This window comes from Perissodus microlepis, chromosome 18 (assembly GCF_051167445.1).
Source record: "Perissodus microlepis isolate ML-2025 ecotype Zambia chromosome 18, ASM5116744v1, whole genome shotgun sequence".
Classification (NCBI taxonomy): Eukaryota; Metazoa; Chordata; class Actinopteri; order Cichliformes; family Cichlidae; genus Perissodus; species Perissodus microlepis.
In genome coordinates this window covers 26,147,351-26,166,325 of record NC_140478.1, presented here as the reverse complement: position 1 = coordinate 26,166,325, position 18,975 = coordinate 26,147,351, and the positions used below count along the sequence as shown (strand labels likewise).

Below are 18,975 nucleotides of genomic sequence, written 5' to 3'. Positions count from 1 at the left end.
TAGATCTGAACGTACCTTAAAGATGAGGGACACCAATCTGATTACATTTTCTTCCATTTTAACAGTTTTACATCATTGCTACATATAAATATAAATATAAATACTAATATAAGTACCAGCAAAGTATCACATAGGGGCTCAAGAATTATCACTGGAGTTCCACACAGCTGTCATACAAAGATTCAGTATGTCAGTGAAATCATAAGATAAACTAAAGCTAGTTACTAAGCCACAGATCACGAAGCAGTATCACACTGTGCCAATGAAGGAGAAGACAAACACATGAGCAAGAAAAGTAGTTCAGAAAACCACAAAGAACACGAATGCACCACAACGTAACAAAAGAGTCACAAAGCACTGCAGAGAAACATAAAAAGTCTAGTTGTGTGTGTGTGTGTGTGTGTGTGTGTGTGTGTGTGTGTGTGTGTGTGTGTGTGTGTGTGTGTGTGTGTACATTAAACACTGTCTGTGTTGATGCTACTCTTGCAGTATCCTGTTATTTGAAATAAAGCCCTCAAAACATTATGTTTATGATGAGTTTCTGTGGACCTGCTGGCTTTTTCCCTTTTACAGTTCATCACAGATGGTTTCTACTGTAAAAGGTTTAATTGTAAGAATCCCTGTTAAAGCAGGTAAGTGTGGAATACTTATCACACCTGATTGTTCTCCGACTGTTTTTGGATGGTTTACCTTCCTTTACTTATTTGCATCTCTGAGCTACAGTTTTGTAACTTCCTGTATTTTAATATGCTCCATTGCTTCTTCAGCTGTTATCATGCAATTTTCTTGTTGTATCATCTCTAACAAATTGGCACGACATTGTCACCACTTATAATTCACTCTTAGGTCATAAGTAATGGGTTTTATATCAGTGCTTTATACAGTGTTTTAACAATAACCTTAAATTTGCCAGGTTGTGCACTTGATTAATATTGCACATGTAATTGTTGGAAAATCTTTTAGTTAGTCTTGTGGATTTTAAGGTTTTGAATTTTCCAGTAGGTTATTGAGCCAGTACTCTGCAAGGCATTCCCAAAATTTGTGAAGGCTGTAACTAAGAAATTACAAAGTGGTGGAGTACAAGAAGGACCTGGATTCAAATCCGTCGCCTTCTAACCTGGCTGTTGGTGTGAACATGAGCATGAATGGTTGTTTGTTTTAGGCCTGCAGCAGAATGGTGCCCTCACCTTCAAGTGTGTACCCTGCCTCTCACCCAAGGAGAGCTGGGACAGGCTCCAACCCCACTACCACCCTGAACTTGATAACCAGAAGAAAATGGGTGGATTGTTATTTATTTTTGGTTTTTGTTTTCTTGCAACTTGGTCATTTTTATGGATGCCCACCTGTGTGTGTGTGTGTGTGTGTGTGTGTGTGTGTGTGTGGGGGGGGGGGGGGGGGGGGGGGGGGGGGGTTAGTGTATATTTGCTGGTTTAGCCTCAGTTTAAGACTGTGTGTTTTATTTAAAAAACAATCTATTAATATTATCTAAATTTGATTTCTTATGTTTCTTTTCTTCTTGCCTCCTCATGTTTTCTTAGTCATTAGTTAAACTTCTTTTGTTTTTATTCTAATTAGTTTCAGTTGCATCTTGTTTACCCTGGTGTTTCTACTATACCTACTCATGTGGGTTTACATAACCCCTCCTTTGTCTTTGTTAGCCTGCCTTTGTGTGTTCCTGCGTCATTCACGCCATGATAGTTTTTATTTATTTATTTATTTTTTACCTTAATTGTATAACTTTTTTCAGAATAATTTTATGTGATGATTAGACTATAGAGGAAAAAACAGCGTACAGGACAAATTAAAGGAAAAACAAGGAACAACAATGAACTCTACTGGACAATCACCATTCTTCCAAAAGATAGTATATAAAGACCAGTATAATCATCACCATCCTATAAGAGTTGATTACAGGGTGAAGCCGATCACTCATAACAACTTAATGCTTATTTGCAGTGAGCTGTTTCATCTAAGGTGGAGTGTCTCGAAGTTTGGACGAAAACTTAGGGATAAAACCTGGACAGAGAGTGGTTTATATTAGTAACTGTAACCCAATGTTAATGATGTTTTTCTTTCTCTTTTTTTTTGTTATCATAATTTTTTCACTGCTTAAATTGTCTGTTACATTTCTTATGGCTTCCTTTCTTTCTTTCTTTTCAGATGTGTTTATAAATGCTACAGGAAGGTTAAGTCTCTTCTTAGAATAAAAGTATTGAAACAGCAGAAAAATGCTCCTTTGGCCATATCAGCCATGCTACGCACACTGAAACTACAGAGAAAGGAGGAGCTTCTTTCCTTGTGACTTTTGCGGCCCAATCACGTTAATCTTTGCACTAAATGGACATGACAACCTAAACCATGCCTAAAAACTAATCCTCCAAAAGTTAAAAGTCATATTACACATGTAATATGTCAGACATCTGTATCTCGCAAAAAAGTCAGTTGTTGTACGTACAGTTAAGTCCATATCTGGCTGTTTATAAAGGTAGTAGCTAGGTTACAGCATATTGTAATTGGAGTTACACATAAATAATAAATAATCATAATAAATGATTATTATTAAAATAAATAATAATCAGTCACCCGCAATCACACCTGCTACACGCGCACTGCGCTTGTATGTAATAATTACGGTAATAGCACAACGTCACCTGTGGCTGCAAGTGAGTTTGGTGTGTCGTTTAAGTACTTCCTGTAATGGTGGAAACTACATTTTTAAACACGCACAGACGCATTTATCGGCTTGTTGTTTTTTGCATGAATTTTCTAGGAGGATTCAGTCGTGACCGTCTGTCTGGATCACAGAGGTACTAAAAACAAGCGTCCCTCTAGCATACGCGGAAGAACCTGCAGATACTTCTGCCGCTGTGCTTCGGTGATGGATGCACTGCTCTAATACTTTCACACAGATTCACACACAGCACGCGTAGACGTGTGCAGCTTAAAACGATTATTTGTGCTGTAACAAGGAGCCGAAACCGGTGCGAGATGGAGAGCTGCGACTTCCAGAGTCAGCTGCTGTCCGTCATGGAAGTCCTGGCCAAGGCGGCTGTAGCTGAGATAAACCGGCGTGTGGACCAGAGCTGCACGGTGCTCAGGCTGGAGGTGAGCCAGAGCCGGCGGGACATCGACCTGCTGAAGAGCAAGTGTGAGGTGATGGAGGCAGAGCTGAGGAAGAGCCGGATGAGGGCCAGGAGAAAAGGTGGGGACACCTGCCTGGGAGATGCTGAGGAGTCACGTCTTTGTTGTTTATAACTGACAGTTTTGTGTGATCTTCTCTCTTAGTGTTTAACAATCCATCAGCGGGGAGATTCTCTCCTCTGGTCAAAGTAGTTCTCAACAAAGAAACTCAGAGCTCACATTGGGACACACCGGTGGAAGCTCAGGCTCCAGATCAACCCCAGCAGGTAGGGTACAGCTATTATACCAGTGCACCATATTATCCCATTCATAGAAGTTCCAGAAGTGAGAGTGAGAGTGAGAGACAGAGCCTTTAACTAGAAGAGCTCAATCCCCTTGTGGAACCAGCTCCCAGTCTGGGTTCAGTTCAATTCAATTCAATTCAGTTTTATTTATACAGCGCCAAATCACAACAACCGTTGCCTCAAGGCGCTTTATATTATAAGGTAGACCCTACAGTAATATATACAGAGAAAAACCCAACAATCATATGACCCCCTATGAATGGCAACAGTGGGAAGGAAAAACTCAGTTTTAACAGGAAGAAACCTCTGGCAGAACCAGGCTCAGCGAGGAACCAGTTGCTTTAAGGAAGTTTTTTTTTAAGATAGAAACACGAGAAAGGAAATTAGAATATATGTAATAATTATTTTATATTGACTCATAAGTACAAAACTTTATAACTTTGTGATGTTAACCTTATTTAACCTCATTGTAGATGGGCTAGAGCTCTACTAGCACAACTTGCATATAAGCACTGATGCATTTGCTTGACCACGCAGTGCATGTGTCATCTTATTTAAGCGCTAACCCTGAGCCTGCTGTTGCAGTGTGCTGAGGCCGTGGAGCTTGCTAATGGACCTGATCACATACGGATCAAAGAGGAGTGTGCAGAAGAGGATATGTGGAAAAATGATGCAGAGGACAGACTGAGTGAGTCCACACCTTTAATAGTGAAGAAATAAAACAATGTGATGTTTAAGAGGAACTTTTCATTCAGGCACAAGGAATACTTTACTTTACTCAGTTAAGCTGTAAAGGTAAATAAATGCACTGTTTATATACAGGTCATAAGATGAGAAGTCTGAGTCTGAGTACAAATTAATATGTATGTGTGCTAATGTGCACCAGAGCTGATGCTACACACATGGTTCAGTTTACAGACAAATTATTGTCTAGGTTTGCAGTTTAACAGCATTGCACTGAATTCAAAGCCCAGGATATGATCTGATAAGAATTACAACTATAAATTAATTACAAATGAGTCAAACTGTTATTTGCCGACTATAAATCAGGGATGTCAAACTCAGAGGCCAAGTGGGTCAGACCAGTGAAACTTCCCTTTCTATTGGTGCAAAGAAGTTTAACTGCCCATTTAATCCCTGAGATATCACAATATGAGGAAAAAGAAGCACAATTTTACCTTTACTTTCAATATATGATAAAGAAATGCTGCTCTGCTTAATCAAATAAATCTATCAGCTTGACTCTGGGATTGAGTTGTAAGAAATAAATGTGTAAAATGATCATTGTTCAGACTGTCCTGTAGTTATAAAGCAGAAAGTTTTTGTCCACATTTATGTGTTTTACTGTGGAAAAAATGTGAAAAAAACAGGAGATTTTCTCTAATTTAATTGTTTAATTATTACTTAATTACATTGGTGTAATATGGATAGCCACAGGGAAGAGCTTTAATAGTAGGGCAAGCTGTCAAATTTATGAAAATACAGAAATATATGAAAATAAATATATGAAAAATTTACACCCTCCTTTACATTTTCCAAAGCTGTCCAGTGGGGTGACTGTGGAGACTTGGCCTTATGTTTGACACCTTTGCTCTAAATGATTAAAGGTTTTATTAAAGGCATCTCTCTGGTAATGTGCTCTCTTTAGTCTCTGGAGCCGAGCATCAGCCGTATTTCGACACAACAAAACCTGCCCAGGGCAACAGCTTTGCGGAGCTTTACCACTCGGCTGAAAACCCGGCCCTCTCTGAAGATCTGGTTTCCCAAGTAGACGGCTACAGCATTTTCCCAGAACAGCAGCTGAACAGCGGCCAAAATGATATTGAACTCGTAGTGAAACACGAGAAAGAGGAAGAGGCGGATGAGGACGCAGCTCCACTCGGTTCAGCCCACACGTTTGTGACAGAGACAGCTGAGGGGCAGCTGTGGCCATCCAGCGTGTGCAGAGACACGGGGGACCCAGGTGTCCCGTACACCGGGCAGCAGTTTGAGCAGATTCCTGCTGCATTTGCATCTTCAGCCCTGTTGCATTTGGAGGATGTGGCACCCAGAGTTCACTCTGTTGGGAAATTAAATTCTGTTGTGCTGAGTTCCGCACGAGTGAAAAGACGAGGCAGAAGTTTGGGATGTAAGAGGCCACAGTCAGAGGAAGGACAAAACTCTGCATCTCAGATTAACTCCACAGATCCTACCTTGATTCCTCAACAGTTACAGAGCTGTACTCAAACGAGTAATCCAGACGAGGGCCGGACTGGGCCAAACCCCGCAGGCCCCTTCGCCACACACAGAGTTGGAAGCAGTTTGAGCCTGGCGAGGAGGATGAGGACGCCCTGGAGGTCCGGGCTCGGCGAGAAGCGGTTCAGCTGCACGTACTGCGACAAAAGCTTCACCAGGTTCAGCCAGCTCAAAGAGCACCTGAGGAGTCACACGGGCGAGAAGCCGTTCAGCTGCATGCAGTGCGGCCGGAGCTTCACCAAACAGTGCAACCTCATCAGACACGCGGTGGTCCACAGCGGGGAGAAGCCCTACGAGTGCTCGCTGTGCGGGAAGTGCTTCACCCAGCGCTCCAGCCTCAAGTCTCATCAGAAAACAGCACACTTATAATGTTTATTTTATACAACCGCTGCCCGTGTGGTGAACTTAATAATTGGTTTTGTTTTTGTGATGTTACATATACACATAATTTTAGACTGAGTGGTACAGAATTATAAAACTACAGTCAAGTTCATGGCCCGGCTAATGTGTTTCCATCAGGCGCCACACAGGCTGCATGGAAAAGATGGATTGTGGAAAGTTGTTATTAAGTGTTTTATCTTTTTATGTTTATTTTTCTTTTTTTAAGCCAGCTGTGGTGAGTAAAGGGTGGAAAAAAACTCATCAACTCCTCAAACATGCCCCGTATAACACATCTGTTTTACTCCAAACTAGGAACAAATTTATTCAGTGAGACATAAACTCAGTGTTTATGAAATGTTTATTGAGGTCACAAACCGAGTAAAACTGAGTTCTTTTTTTATAGAGTCACCCTCTACTGGCTTTTAAAAAGAATGCTTAGGTTTAAAGCACTTCTCCAATGGCTTAAAATTCTGACCTGAAGGATATGTCAATCTTTCATATACAGTCTGTGATCAGACTGCAGTACTAATGCTAGCTTCAGTCCTTTTAATTACTGGTTTCAAATCACCTTAAAGACTCATGAAACGTAGCTTTATGTGTTAACCCATCAGCCTTAATGAGAGGCTAATGAAAAGCTAAAGAGGCTTTCTACCTGCCATTCTTCTCTCTTCATCTTCAACCGTGTTGTTTTTCCTAAATTACCAATTTCATATTCATTGCCTTTGTTATTACATGTAACTTATGTTAATTTAATCCTGATAAGTTTTTCCCTGCGGAGCCCAAACTGCAAATTTGAAAAGTAAATAAAGTTGCTCTGCATTTGAACTTGGTCCTTGAACACATCTTTGAACACATCTCAGCCCTATCAGAGATTAGATCGGTGTCTGGTGTTTCCATTAAACATCAAAGTTACTTGTGCTGGAGGTAAATCAAAGAAGTACCAAAAAACTGATGGGCCGTCAGAGGGTAGAAGAAGAGATTGTCTGGCTCTAACAAAAGCAGTAATCTATGCACCCCCTCCCCTCCCACATTGTTGTTTTTACATTTTCAAGCACAATGTCAGTGTTTTTATAAGCTGGAAATCATTTGATTATAAATTAGGTATGTTTTAAATAGCTTCTTACAACTGCAAACTAAAGTAGGAACTGTGGTATGTTTAAACCTCTAGGTCGCATTTTTACAAACAGTCAATCGAGGATTAAGTTTGATTTGAATTTTATTGAATGTTACTGGTCATAAAACAGAAAGGCGACCTCTGCAGGCCGTACCCCGCCTCCCACCCTGTGACAGCTGGGATAAGTCTCTCGGCCTATGACCCTGAACTGGATAACCTGCAGATGGACGGCTGTTACTGCTCATTACAATAAATACATTTCAGTAAACTGAAAGAAATGTAACCAGATTAGACTTGAAGGATTTTGGAAAGTGTCAGAACTGCTTTATTTAAATATATGACTCATGAGAATTAAACTAACCATCTTTTGGCATCGCTTGTCTTCAGTCTCCGGGCATGGAAATCAAATTGGGGAGCCAAAGTTTCATTTATTTTAGAAACAGATCTCGCTTAGGATGGTGCAGTGGTCAGCACGAATGCCTCACAACAAGAAGGTTCCTGGGTTTGAATCTGTCTAGAGTTTCAATGTTTCCATGCTGCCCGTGTAGCTTCAGGTACTCTAGCTTCCTCCTCCAACCCAGTGATGCTTGTTAGGGTTATTGGTGATTATAAACTGATTAAAGACTGACTGGTTGACCTTTTCTGAAAGCTAAAATAGGCTCTGGAATCTGAAGTGTGAGTTCTGAGGGTGACGGGAGTCATCCTGAAGTAAGACAAGAAAAACTCAGGCAAACTTGTTATTCAATCAGAAAAACAAGAAAAAAACATCTTAATCTGTATTCGACAAGGCAAGTACCACAAACATTTTACACAAATATACAAAGGTAAGACATTACTTTTTTCAATATAAATATGAAATTAGATCTTTTATCCTGTAAAACTGTGATAAAAGTTGCATAGAGGAGTAGTGATAGGACAGGACTGTATATATCACTCTACATGTGCATTTTAGTTCTTATTAGAGGGATCAGACTGAGATCAGCAGAACGCAACAAAAGCCACACGAAGGAAAAAATACCGGCGTTGATGTTCAACACTATGAATCTAATCTTTATGAGCCATTTAGTTTGTACACAGAGCTATTCGGATAGACATTTACAAGGATTTTAATACTCATTAAAGTGGAGATGGAAAAACTAAAGACGACTGATTCAAATCAGACATTCAGTGGAGTGTAAAGTACAACAAGTCACAGGGTCTCATAGTTCATTAAACAAACCGAACCAAATGTTAGCAGCTTTAAAAAAATCTGTACTGTACGCTGTAATTATTCAGTTTTACCAAATAACAACTGCATTTATTTGCGGCACTTCCTGTTGCCTAAATGTTTTCCCTCCACTAGAGCAGAAAGTCACCATGAAAGACTTTGAAACTCCAGGTTATGACGTTAAACTGGAAAACATATTTAAACCCAATCATCAACTGAGTCCTTTAAGTAAAGTGATTCCAGTATCAGCAATGTTAAAACAATACCACCATGAAAAGTTTCTGACAACGCACAAATCTGTAAGGACTGTTTGATAACACTGTTTGTATGACTCTGACCCGTCTTTCTATAGTTTACCAACATTTGCTACAATTATCAACCTTAAAGTGGATTTAATTATGCTTCAGTAGCTTCATCCTGTAATACTTAATTCTGATTAAGTATTACAGGATGAAGCTACTGAAGTAAAGTGGGAAGCAGGTTGTTACTTCAAACACACACTGGATGGTTCGTCTGCTAGTAGAAGCACTCAAATATTATGGACGGATTATTTAATATTATTATTTTATCTTCTTTTTTCCCTTCTTTTTTTTTTTTAAATCAGTGGTGAGACTTGGCAAACTCAGGAGTGATTAATTTTTGGAGTACGTACAAATCTAGACGCGGGAATTTTTGGAAGGATTTATCACCAGCGAGAGATGGCGAAAAACTGGAAACTTTGCATCAAAACTTTACATGATCAAAACTGGGAGACAGAGTTGTGATATATTTTTGAGATGTATATGAAGATTCAGATATCCTTCTGAATCCAGGGATAATTCAGTGCATAGCATGGAAGGATTTTCAGTCTTTGTGGTGGTATGATCTCAGATTTGGCTTTTTATTTAAATTTTGCTCTTTAAAATTTGCATCGTGTGGCTTTAAACTTGTCTTGAGTTGGAACACATCCAAGTAAATAACCTGTGTTTTGGCTTGCTTCTTTTTTGGAGGGACTGTTTTGGAAATCTGGCCTGACAGCAACTTTTAAGTCCAGAAATGTACAAGACATTTATTACAATATCTATGTTTGCCTACAGAGGGTAGAAATAAAAAATGCTTAGACTGGCTGGCTTTCGTTTGACTAGTTTATCTCTCCTCTTTTTTCTGTACTTTAAAGTTAGCGGGCTAAAAAAATGTCAAAAGAACAAGAAATGTTCCTGAAAGATTTCAGTCGCCTGACACCAGGTTGTTTTTTTAAATTGGCAGGAATGAGCAGTGAGGAATCACCCTTTTCCCAATTTCACAGAGTAATCACTGACAAACCCTTAACTCTGTCACCCTTTTTCTCCTGGGGGAGAGATTAAACATCTGTCTCATGAGTGCTTTTAGGCACGTTCTCATCTGAATATCAGCGTACGGTCTTGTAAATCTGATGCGGGGGTTTTTGATTCAGTATAAGCATTTGTTTCTCAATGAACACAAAAAGTATCAAAACCTAAACACAACACAATGGCTCTTCAATACCTCTCCTCATAGACAAAACACTGACTAGAGGAAAAAGAAAAAAATCTACATCTCACAATATTAAATATAAACAACCTTTTCAGAAAAATAATCTCTATGCAGAGGGTCCGTTGTGTTGATAAAAAGCTTTTTGTGCTATTGTTGACTTTCACACCTGGGTGGAAACTTTGAACAATAACTATTTATCCAAATCAAGTGTGCTTGATTGAGTCAACAGGTGATACATTCACTTGAAAGATCACAATCAAGTGATTTTTCCTTTTATCTTTTATTCTCCAAAAAAATTTGAAATGTGTCCAGTCTACTTTTAAAAGCCATTTTCGGCTGCCTCTGTGGAGTCAGAGTCCTCCCCGCTTTCTTTTCCACCACCTCAATGTGTTGACGCATTTTGCGCGGGTGCATTATATTGGGCATGTGTTTGTGCCCCGTTCCCATTCCTGCTCGTCCTCCGGGCTGCTCGAGCAGTCCATGGCCTCTCCACTGTCTCTCTCACTGCTGGGGATCATCGGAGACCAGCTCTCCCCTAACGAGTCCTCCTTACTTCCCTCTACCTCCCCGTCGTCCTCCCCTCTTCTCTGCCCGCAGTAGGGTGGGATTTCAACCACGACATATTTCTTCGCCCAGCTGCTCAGCGCCACCTTTTGCCGGATGTCATTTCCCATTTGGCCTGCATCAGACCGTGAGTTAGTACCTGGGGAAAAAAAAAGCCGAAAGAGTAAGGATAAAAGGTTACAACAAAAAGACTGCTGTACTTGTAAATTATCTTGAGTTTAACTCTTTGTAGCTACAATTTACAGATGTCCATTAATGCATCATATATAGGTAATCATAAAGTTACTGTTTTGTAAAAAGGACAGCAACAAAAATAGTCTCTCTGTGTGTGTGTGTGTGTGTGTGTGTGTGTGTGTGTGTGTGTGTGTGTGTGTGTGTGTGTGTGTCTGTCACGTCCTTCATCCAAGCAGCATCAAACTCAGCAGTGCACTTAACTCGGACTCCTGATAATTCATCAAACCAAGTCTGAAGTAGTTTGGATGCAGTGTTGTTGATCAGATGAACACAGATTTCTCACACTATGAGTAGGATACACATGTTGATCTATGGCTAAACATAAACTTGTGTAAATAGGGTAAATCGGTGACACTAAGTCATGGAAAGCTACTATCAGTTACATGGCTGCTCTATTTGACTGCCACTGGAATTTCCTGTCCGACATTCAAAGTGCATTATTATTTTGAGATCATAAAGGACGACTTTAATAAGGTCACACACAGCGTCTGCAGACAAATATTGCCAGTTATTCATCACCCTCATGCTTATCATTTAAACCATGCAAGTTTCCAAACTTTAGCTACTAATTATGTGGGACCATCTAGGACAATTACCATATCGATATGGTAATGGTCCTTGTTCCAGTGTTCTTTGCACTGGAACTCAAATAGTTTTCTTATGCACCCCAAAAGATGTGCACTTAAATAATCGCATTAACTTGTCAATCTACACTAAAGGAGCAAAAACTGATGAACGAGGAAACTCGCCCTAATAATTACACACTGTTCTGTTCCTGCTCCTGCAGAATGAGATGGCCCACACTGTTTCATTTATATGAAACAGACGGAATGAAACTGACTTCACAGATGATGACTCATGTCTGTTACAGTAACCTAAAAGTGAACAGGTAATGTAATAATATGACACATATGGTTTGGTCATTACTGTGGTCATCACTGACAGAAGATAACGTGTTATCCTCTTATTTAAAACCATGATCTTTTCTCCTGCTCAAAAGCAGCACTGAACATGAGTTCCTTATTTCTGGTTATCATCACCTTACTCGCCTCATGTATGGTGCACTCTTAGCTGAAAAGAAGCATATTATGAGTTCACAATCCTCTAGCTTAGAATTTAAACTGCAAAGCAAAGAGTTACTTACACACTCAGCAATTAAAAATGTTATTTATTTACAATGCTTGCTGCATGCTACATGCAAACTGCTTGGTTAATCACAAATGTCCCTGACATGTCACTTCAAAGAGGGACCATTAGCCACTTTTTAAAGTACTAAAATCTAATTTTAGTCGATTGTTTTCTACTTGAAACTCATCTTTTATCTTTCCACAAACATTCGCTGAGCTCACCTGGAAGAGTTGTGGACAGCTGACTGGAGTTACAGTTAACAGAACCGTTGTTGGTGCTAACAGCAGCGGCGAGGTGGAAGATCTCAGAGCGAGGAAGCTGGGGCGATACCGGTAAGGAGTGACACTGTCTTCCTGGCAGTTGCTGCCAGTAATAAGACGCCTCTTGTTGGGCTCCTCCGGGCCCGAGAGCACACGGTTGGTTACTGAACACACTTCCAGGTGGCGAGTGGAGGTCAAACACCAGGGAGAAGACGGACTTGCTGGGCACATCGTAAAACTTAATCTTCCCACCGCACAGATCTTCTCGGGCTGTAAAAGGGTTGATCTTGCGGGCTTTGGAGGCTCTCTTGGCAGTAGGGGGGTTATAGTAAGGGTCCTGGACATTGACTTTTCTTCCTGGCTTGCAGGAGAAGACGTCCGATTGGCTGCGGCTGAGCCAGATGTTTCGTCGGGGGCGGGGTGATTTAGGAGGGATTTTATCGTTCTGGAAACCAAGAGGATTCCCTCGCTTGAAGCCTTGGATCTTCTCACCTTAAATGAAGAGAACAAGAGCTTTCTGTGATCATCTTACATAAAATCTACAGAATATACAGAAGTGTATTTCAGTTTTCTTTTGACACAGCCATACTGAAGGTGAAGCAGGAATATTTTAAAACCACTAGATGGCAGAATAGGCTAAAGGCCGTGTATACAGATACTCCATCAAAGCCTGTATGTTAACAGTTTCCCAAGGCGCTGCATGAGATTATTTAAACAGACGTTTTCGGTGGTGTGGTCGAGTTTAATTCTCGCAGCACTGAAATCATGGCAGGAAAAACAGGAGGATTAAGAAACAGTCTCGCCGGTGGTTGTTAAACATTGTTCAAAAACAAAGGGTTTACTTGTATAAATATTTTTTAAAGTTAAGTACTGAGAAAACGGTTCCAAGCATAGCATAAATATATCTAAACAAACGAGCTCCTCTCAAAGCTTGTAGTGCACCCCCAGGTGTCTCCTTTATTCCAGGAAACTCCTTTTACTCATGTGGACTAAAAAAAGGCTACTTTGGAAAAAATTGTTGGCTTTTACGTTTTTGTTATGCAACAGAAACATTTCCTACTGTCAGGGTGATCCTGGTCTCGGGAAACATTGATGTTATCAGCAGAGAGAGGGAGATGGAGGAGGTGGAGGAGGATGATGGGTACATAGAGGGGAGGAGGAATGGCGAAAAGGAAGTTTATGATGTAACAACCAACAGCTGATGAGAGGTGTCACAGTCAGGCCCTGTTTTCCACACAGTAACAGCTACATGAGGGATCACCCTCATGCCAGCAGGATAAGACTGCGTTTTATATGTTCTGTCACCTTCATCGGATAAAAAGAAAACAATAATCTTGACAGCTGTATAAATGTTTTATGTCACAGCTGTGAGATAACATGTAGTGGGGAATGGGGGAGCTCTGGGGCTTGCCTAAACAAAATCATTACTGGCTCCTCATGACTCCATGATGTGTCAGACATGCAGGCGGCTCTACGTGGGACCAAATTAGAAGTGAAACCTGGGCCTGCATGGATTAAGTGTCTCAAGCAGGAATGTTGATCTCTGACCAAATTTCCTCTTCTACCGTGGATGAAGTTTATATTTTCAGGAATCAAAGTGATTCACGGTTAGAGCTCTGGGTCAGTGATACGGACACTCAGATAAATGTTAACATGATGCACTTTAAATAGCTCGCTTGAGTGCGATAATAGTGAATACAGATGTCGGTGAAATAAGGGCTATTACACGGCTGAAGACCAGGCTGTCTGGAAGGAGCAAAATCTGGCCTGAGCAAGCCTGGCTGTATGTTTAGGGTGAGGGCAGTGTAAACAGCACCTTTGTAAGTGACCGTTTGCTTTGAGATGAGAAGCACTGTGGTGTTAGAAGGAAAAAGAAGAGTTGGATTGGACATTGGATAAATGGTGAAATAGTTGACAGGCTGAGAAGATAAGACAAGCAGAGTCTGTACTGTTGTAAGTGGCAAGGGTGAGGGTGAGGTGGGGGAAATTTCGGTTGCCTTGTTTGCTTACAGTTTCCCCTCCTTTCACCTCCCCTTACAGGAATTTACAAGCATCTTCGTGTAAATAAAACGACGTGGCCTTTATGGACTGTAAAGCTGAAGTTTTATGTGAGGGTGGGAGGGGGGACTGTTACCTTTGGCTATGGTTTTCTTGTCATTGTCCCCAGTGAGCGGGACACACTCGTGCTCCATATCTTCAACTTTAAGGCGTGCGAAAATCTCCTCGAGGTGCCTGACGAGGTCTGAGAAGGATGGACGGAGTTTAGGATCCATCTAAAGGAGAAGAAAAAGGAGATATGGAGAAGGCTGATAGTGACAGTAATAAACATTATCAAAGGTTGCACTTTGTAAATTATTTTCTAGGTAAAGGGAAACACACACACAGAATTGCATTTATCTCGCATTTATAAAAACTGCGTTGATTATGTAACAGTGTCATAGTTCACATTACATTACTCGATGACACCAAAACCCTTAAACTGTAGTTTACAGGTTGGTGCTATAGAGGCACAAAGAAAGGACGGTTTTATAATATTGTTGGCACTCTAGTTGGGAAATGTTCAGTTGCTGTGGTATAATACTAAGACGAGTAGTAAAATGAACATCTGAGGTCACTACGATTTTCGACTGTCCTTAGCAATAAAATCTAGTAATAAAATGTTTATTTTATGGCTAAGAATTAGATTTACCTTTGGGTGGTGCCAGCACATACAAGTACAATCATATCCTTACATTAAAGGCCATGAGTCACCCTATGTGACAGAAATGTAAACTCAAACGTGCTTAATATTTTAATCATATAGCCGTTGATTAACGTTTGGCTCTAGCTAAAAATCCCTATGAGAAAATTACAAAAATCCCCCTATGCAGGAAAGCCCCTCCTTTCCAAGAATAGTGACTGACTGAATTTATGAGGATAGAAATGTATGAAATCAAAATGAAAATGATAAAGCTGAGAGGCAAAATAAAAGCAAGAGAAACAAGGGGAGGCAGATGGAAGAAGAAGAAATTGTGGCAATGGACAGCTGGGATGAAACACAAAGTGTGAAAAAAATGAAAGTGTTGCTAAAAGATGATATTTAACTGTCAAAGAAGTGCAAAAGAAGTCACAAGGAAATGCCAGAAAGAGACAAACTTGGAAACAGACTTGAAGAAGGATAAGGATGATAAAAGCAAGACAAGAGATAAGGATGAGAAGAGATAGAAGAGGCCTATCTAGTCTTAATCAGCAGGGTGCTGTAAGATCTTTAATGCTCTCATCATCTGTGGTTGTAATTAACTTTAGTGAAAAAGAACTCGTGTTTTCAGTTCAGTGATCATGTGAGTAAAACAAAGTAGCAAAATCTCATTTAAAGTCTATAAGCAAATATATTTTATTTTATGGTTTCATTTACTTGCTGCTTATTCTAGATACTTTTACAACAAACCAGTATATGACTTAAGAAAAGCAGAACGTGCCAAGTGAGTGGGTCTGCTTTTAGAGAACAGAACCCCTTCTGGAGAGGAAGCTAAATCCGATTATTCACATAATCAGATTGCCCCTTTATTTCTGAAAAAAGGGAATGAACGTTACTTAACTAATTAGAAATAAAACAGTCGAAACTCCAGGACAAAGCCAATTGGGAAATGTTGTCTCAACATAGCAGAGTTTGTGGTAAACACATTATAAAAACAGACTGAAGCCTCAACTTTATGAGCTACTTTAAAGCTACTGCTGCCTGCAAGCTGTTTTCTCACAAGCAGACAGTGGGTGTTTATTATCAGTGAACTAGTGCTAACAAGCACATTCATTTTTTTCTATTGAATTTTAAATATTTAACAGTTATGTTTTGTTTACTTCCTGTAAATGCTGGTCAGAGATAAGCAGCCCTGAATGTTTGTTGCACAAGATGGAAAGCAGAGGATTGGAAATCGATAAGCAATGACCACGTACATCTCCCAGTAAACAACATGTTTTTATGCTTAAAATAAACCTAAGCTGTTTATTGGACTTTAAAAGAGCCACTTTAAATGAATCACTGTTTATCTCATGGGTTTTGATGAAGTCGCTCATTTCACTTGGTCTGAGAAATAAGCTACGTTAGCTTCTCTACCATTATTAAGCCAACTTTATTCCAATTGGCTGCTGGTTGCAAACACAAGGACTGAAGAGCAGGTGGGTGGGCCTCAAATGGCTATATGACAGATATCTGCTCTTTTTTTGACATCATACTGATTTAAATAGTAGGAAAAAATTTAGAAACAGAGCCTTTAGAGCAGCCTGAAGCCTCACAGACACTACTTGGATTATTTGAATCCTGCTTTAAAGTTTTATTATTTCTGAAATTAAAAAAACGAGGTTGTATAATGGACTCACATTGCAGCAGTTAAAGGCCAGCTGGAGGAAGTCAGGCGGACAGTCTCCAACCATGTGCTGGAACGTGTGATAGTCCAGGCCGAAGTTCTGGTCAGGAGGGCGAAGCGAGAGGGACAAAGAGGTTTGAAATACATGAAGAACAAACAGGAAATTCATATTCTAACAGTGGGATAAAGACGGAGACTGACAGCACTTCAGCAGATGTTTGACATACTGTAACTCAGCTGCCAAAGCCAGCTTCATGTCAAACTAATCCCTCTGACATGATCCTGCTGGCTGCCAAGTTTTCTTTTGCTTTAGACCATCAAGAACTAATAATCAGCTGCTTTATTATTAACTTGGATTCACTTGTAAGCCTGGCTTAAGGGCACAATTCACACTGAAATGCAAAGGATTACCCTTTTGACCAGTTATCATTCTTAATGAATTCATGCCAACTTGCATACAGTAGATGCTTGGTAAGGGATTTTAATGTTAAACAGTGTGCAAAACAAATGTACAGATGATTAAAGTTTCTGTATTTTATTAACATGCATTTCATAATTTTAATGCCAGTGTAAGATGCTACTGCAGTTATAAATAAGACTGAAACGGGTGGTTTTAACTAACTTGAACAGCTATATTCTGAGCTTTTTACATATTTCACATCATAAACGGTAAACATCGGCCTTGTGCAAAGAGAGCCTGGACATAAGCACAATGAGAAAGTTCATCAGATGAATAAATAGTAAATATTTGAAGTTCACTTATATTTTTCTAAAATGGGTGGGAAAATGGTTGACACTCATTTTGTTCTGTGAATAACTATTTTACTGTGTACACAAGGTGAGAGGCACGGTATAGCAACAAGATTAGTCTGTGTACAGTGCAAACATGTAGACTTAGTACTACAAGGTCATGTGATCGGAAAAGTGATGCGAGGCAGATGAGCAGTCACCTCTGTGCGGGGAAGGAAGTCGGGGTCGGCCTGAATCCTTGCGATGATTTCACACAGGATTATTCCATAGGAGAACACGTCGGCCTGAAAACAGATCCACATTAATATTTACACACATACCCGCAAGAGCAAAGAAAGACTGCTTATAAAAATATAAAATTGCCCCTGCTAACAATTCAGATCAGAGTAACTGCGAATCATCTGCTATTATTAACAGTTCCGAAGATTCAGTTTCCATCGGGGTTTGTTTAGGTTTAATCAAAACTATTCTAACAATGTCTAATCAAAGTTTATGCTCAATCCAGTCTGAGGCCATAGCAACACTGGCTGTAAAGATAAACATCTACCTTCTCATTGTAGGGTTCATCTCTCAGCACCTCCGGAGCCATCCAGAAAGGAGACCCAACCACTGAAAGCTTCTCTCCTTCAGCGCTAAACACACCATCACAGACACAGAATAATTTATTATATGCAACATGCCATCATAGTAAAAAAGCCAGAAAATGTAAGAAACTTTGCAGCTTTAAGATTAACCTAGAACTCTGCTTTCCTGCTTCACTGATCTAAAATATTTTTACCGAGTTGTTTTTAACTTGAGGAAGGCAAGAGTGAGTGTAGAACGAGGAAGAGACCTGACCTGACCATGTTCACAAAGTGGGTAAAGGAAGGATGTTTAATACAACATGAGGCTTTATATTACCCGTGTGCTAAAAAGTAAAAGCTTGTTTGAGTGCATTAGTGGAGTAAATGGATATAGAACATCAGTGAAAACATGCAAACTCTAACCTCACCATTAATGCTGAAAGGTACATGCAGCTTGTAGAGCAACATACGCTCCCATCCAGACCATTCCTTTTTCAGAGATTGCATATTTCAGCAAGACAATGCTAAAAAAACATACTGCATCCATTACTGCAGCATGGCTTTGTCATAGGAGAGGCTGGACTGCAGGCAGGCCGATTTTTACCAATTGCAAACATTTGGTACATCATGGAATAAAAAATACAAAACAAGAACACACAGTATTTTTGAGCAGCGAGAATCGCATATCGGACAAAAAGGGGACAATATTTCTCTCACAAAGGTCTAGCAGCAGGTCTCCTCAGTTCTCAGACACTTTCCAAACTGCTATTAAAAGAAGTCTATAAGATTTACAAATAACCACATTCTATTTTAATTTACTACCAATGGTTTTTGGTATTGACTCTACCAGGCAGACCTTTTAATTACCTTTTATGACATTTAAAACGATATAGTAACATTTCTCTTAACTCTCTAATTCGTTCACTTAAATGACCTTTGCTTCATACATTTTAAACTGGATTAAGCAAGCCAAGATTCATCATTTCCTGACAAACTGCACTCTCCCACTTAATAATAAATAATAACGGGAGTGGCTACTTTCAGCACAGTAACACCCATACATGTTTACATATGCACATGCATAAAGCATTACATAAGTTATTATTTGGTCTCTATGCACAGCGCTCCTGAATATAGTTTAGAAAAGACAAAACAGAGACACTCCTTCTTTACTCTGCTGCAGGATTAAAAAAGTAAAACCCGGCACTGATACTATCCTACTGTTATCAAAACACTAAAGAAGAGAATGTGAAATGTAGAGGCGGCTGTTAATGTTAGTG

General features: G+C 39.9%; 2 protein-coding genes across 3 annotated transcripts in view; one reads left to right on the top strand and one right to left on the bottom strand.

The window, feature by feature from the left end:
- The first annotated feature begins 2,654 nt into the window (after positions 1–2,654).
- On the top strand, positions 2,655–6,866 carry LOC146368011 (uncharacterized). 2 transcript variants are annotated; one of them, XM_084911326.1, is made up of 5 exons: positions 2,655–2,807; positions 2,970–3,202; positions 3,286–3,407; positions 4,011–4,113; positions 5,074–6,866. In XM_084911326.1, exons 1-5 carry the CDS (start codon positions 2,698–2,700, stop codon positions 6,027–6,029), a joined length of 1,524 nt encoding a protein of 507 aa, XP_084767452.1. In that variant the 5' UTR covers positions 2,655–2,697; the 3' UTR covers positions 6,030–6,866. The 2 variants fall into 2 exon arrangements, with proteins under 2 accessions (XP_084767452.1, XP_084767453.1); XM_084911327.1 differs by having other exon boundaries at positions 2,714–3,202.
- A 1,051-nt stretch (positions 6,867–7,917) lies between these two features.
- Positions 7,918–18,975, bottom strand: part of tesk2 (testis associated actin remodelling kinase 2) — a 33,100-nt gene continuing 22,042 nt past the window's right edge. The window contains exons 8-13 of the mRNA XM_084911323.1: positions 17,680–17,764; positions 17,333–17,416; positions 16,396–16,482; positions 14,174–14,312; positions 12,001–12,531; positions 7,918–10,556 (exon numbers count right to left, since the gene is read on the bottom strand). Of these exons, the coding sequence (XP_084767449.1) occupies positions 10,267–10,556; positions 12,001–12,531; positions 14,174–14,312; positions 16,396–16,482; positions 17,333–17,416; positions 17,680–17,764 (1,216 nt within the window). The 3' untranslated portion in view covers positions 7,918–10,266. The remainder of the gene's footprint in view (positions 10,557–12,000; positions 12,532–14,173; positions 14,313–16,395; positions 16,483–17,332; positions 17,417–17,679; positions 17,765–18,975) is intronic.

Bases quoted from the DNA above. Each gene is read 5' to 3' on its own strand.
- LOC146368011 (XM_084911326.1), top strand. From the start codon at position 2,698: ATGGTGGAAACTACATTTTTAAACACGCACAGACGCATTTATCGGCTT. The intron at 3,408-4,010 runs GTAGGGTACAGC...CTGCTGTTGCAG, and splicing joins CTCCAGATCAACCCCAGCAG to TGTGCTGAGGCCGTGGAGCT. The intron at 4,114-5,073 runs GTGAGTCCACAC...TGCTCTCTTTAG, and splicing joins TGATGCAGAGGACAGACTGA to TCTCTGGAGCCGAGCATCAG.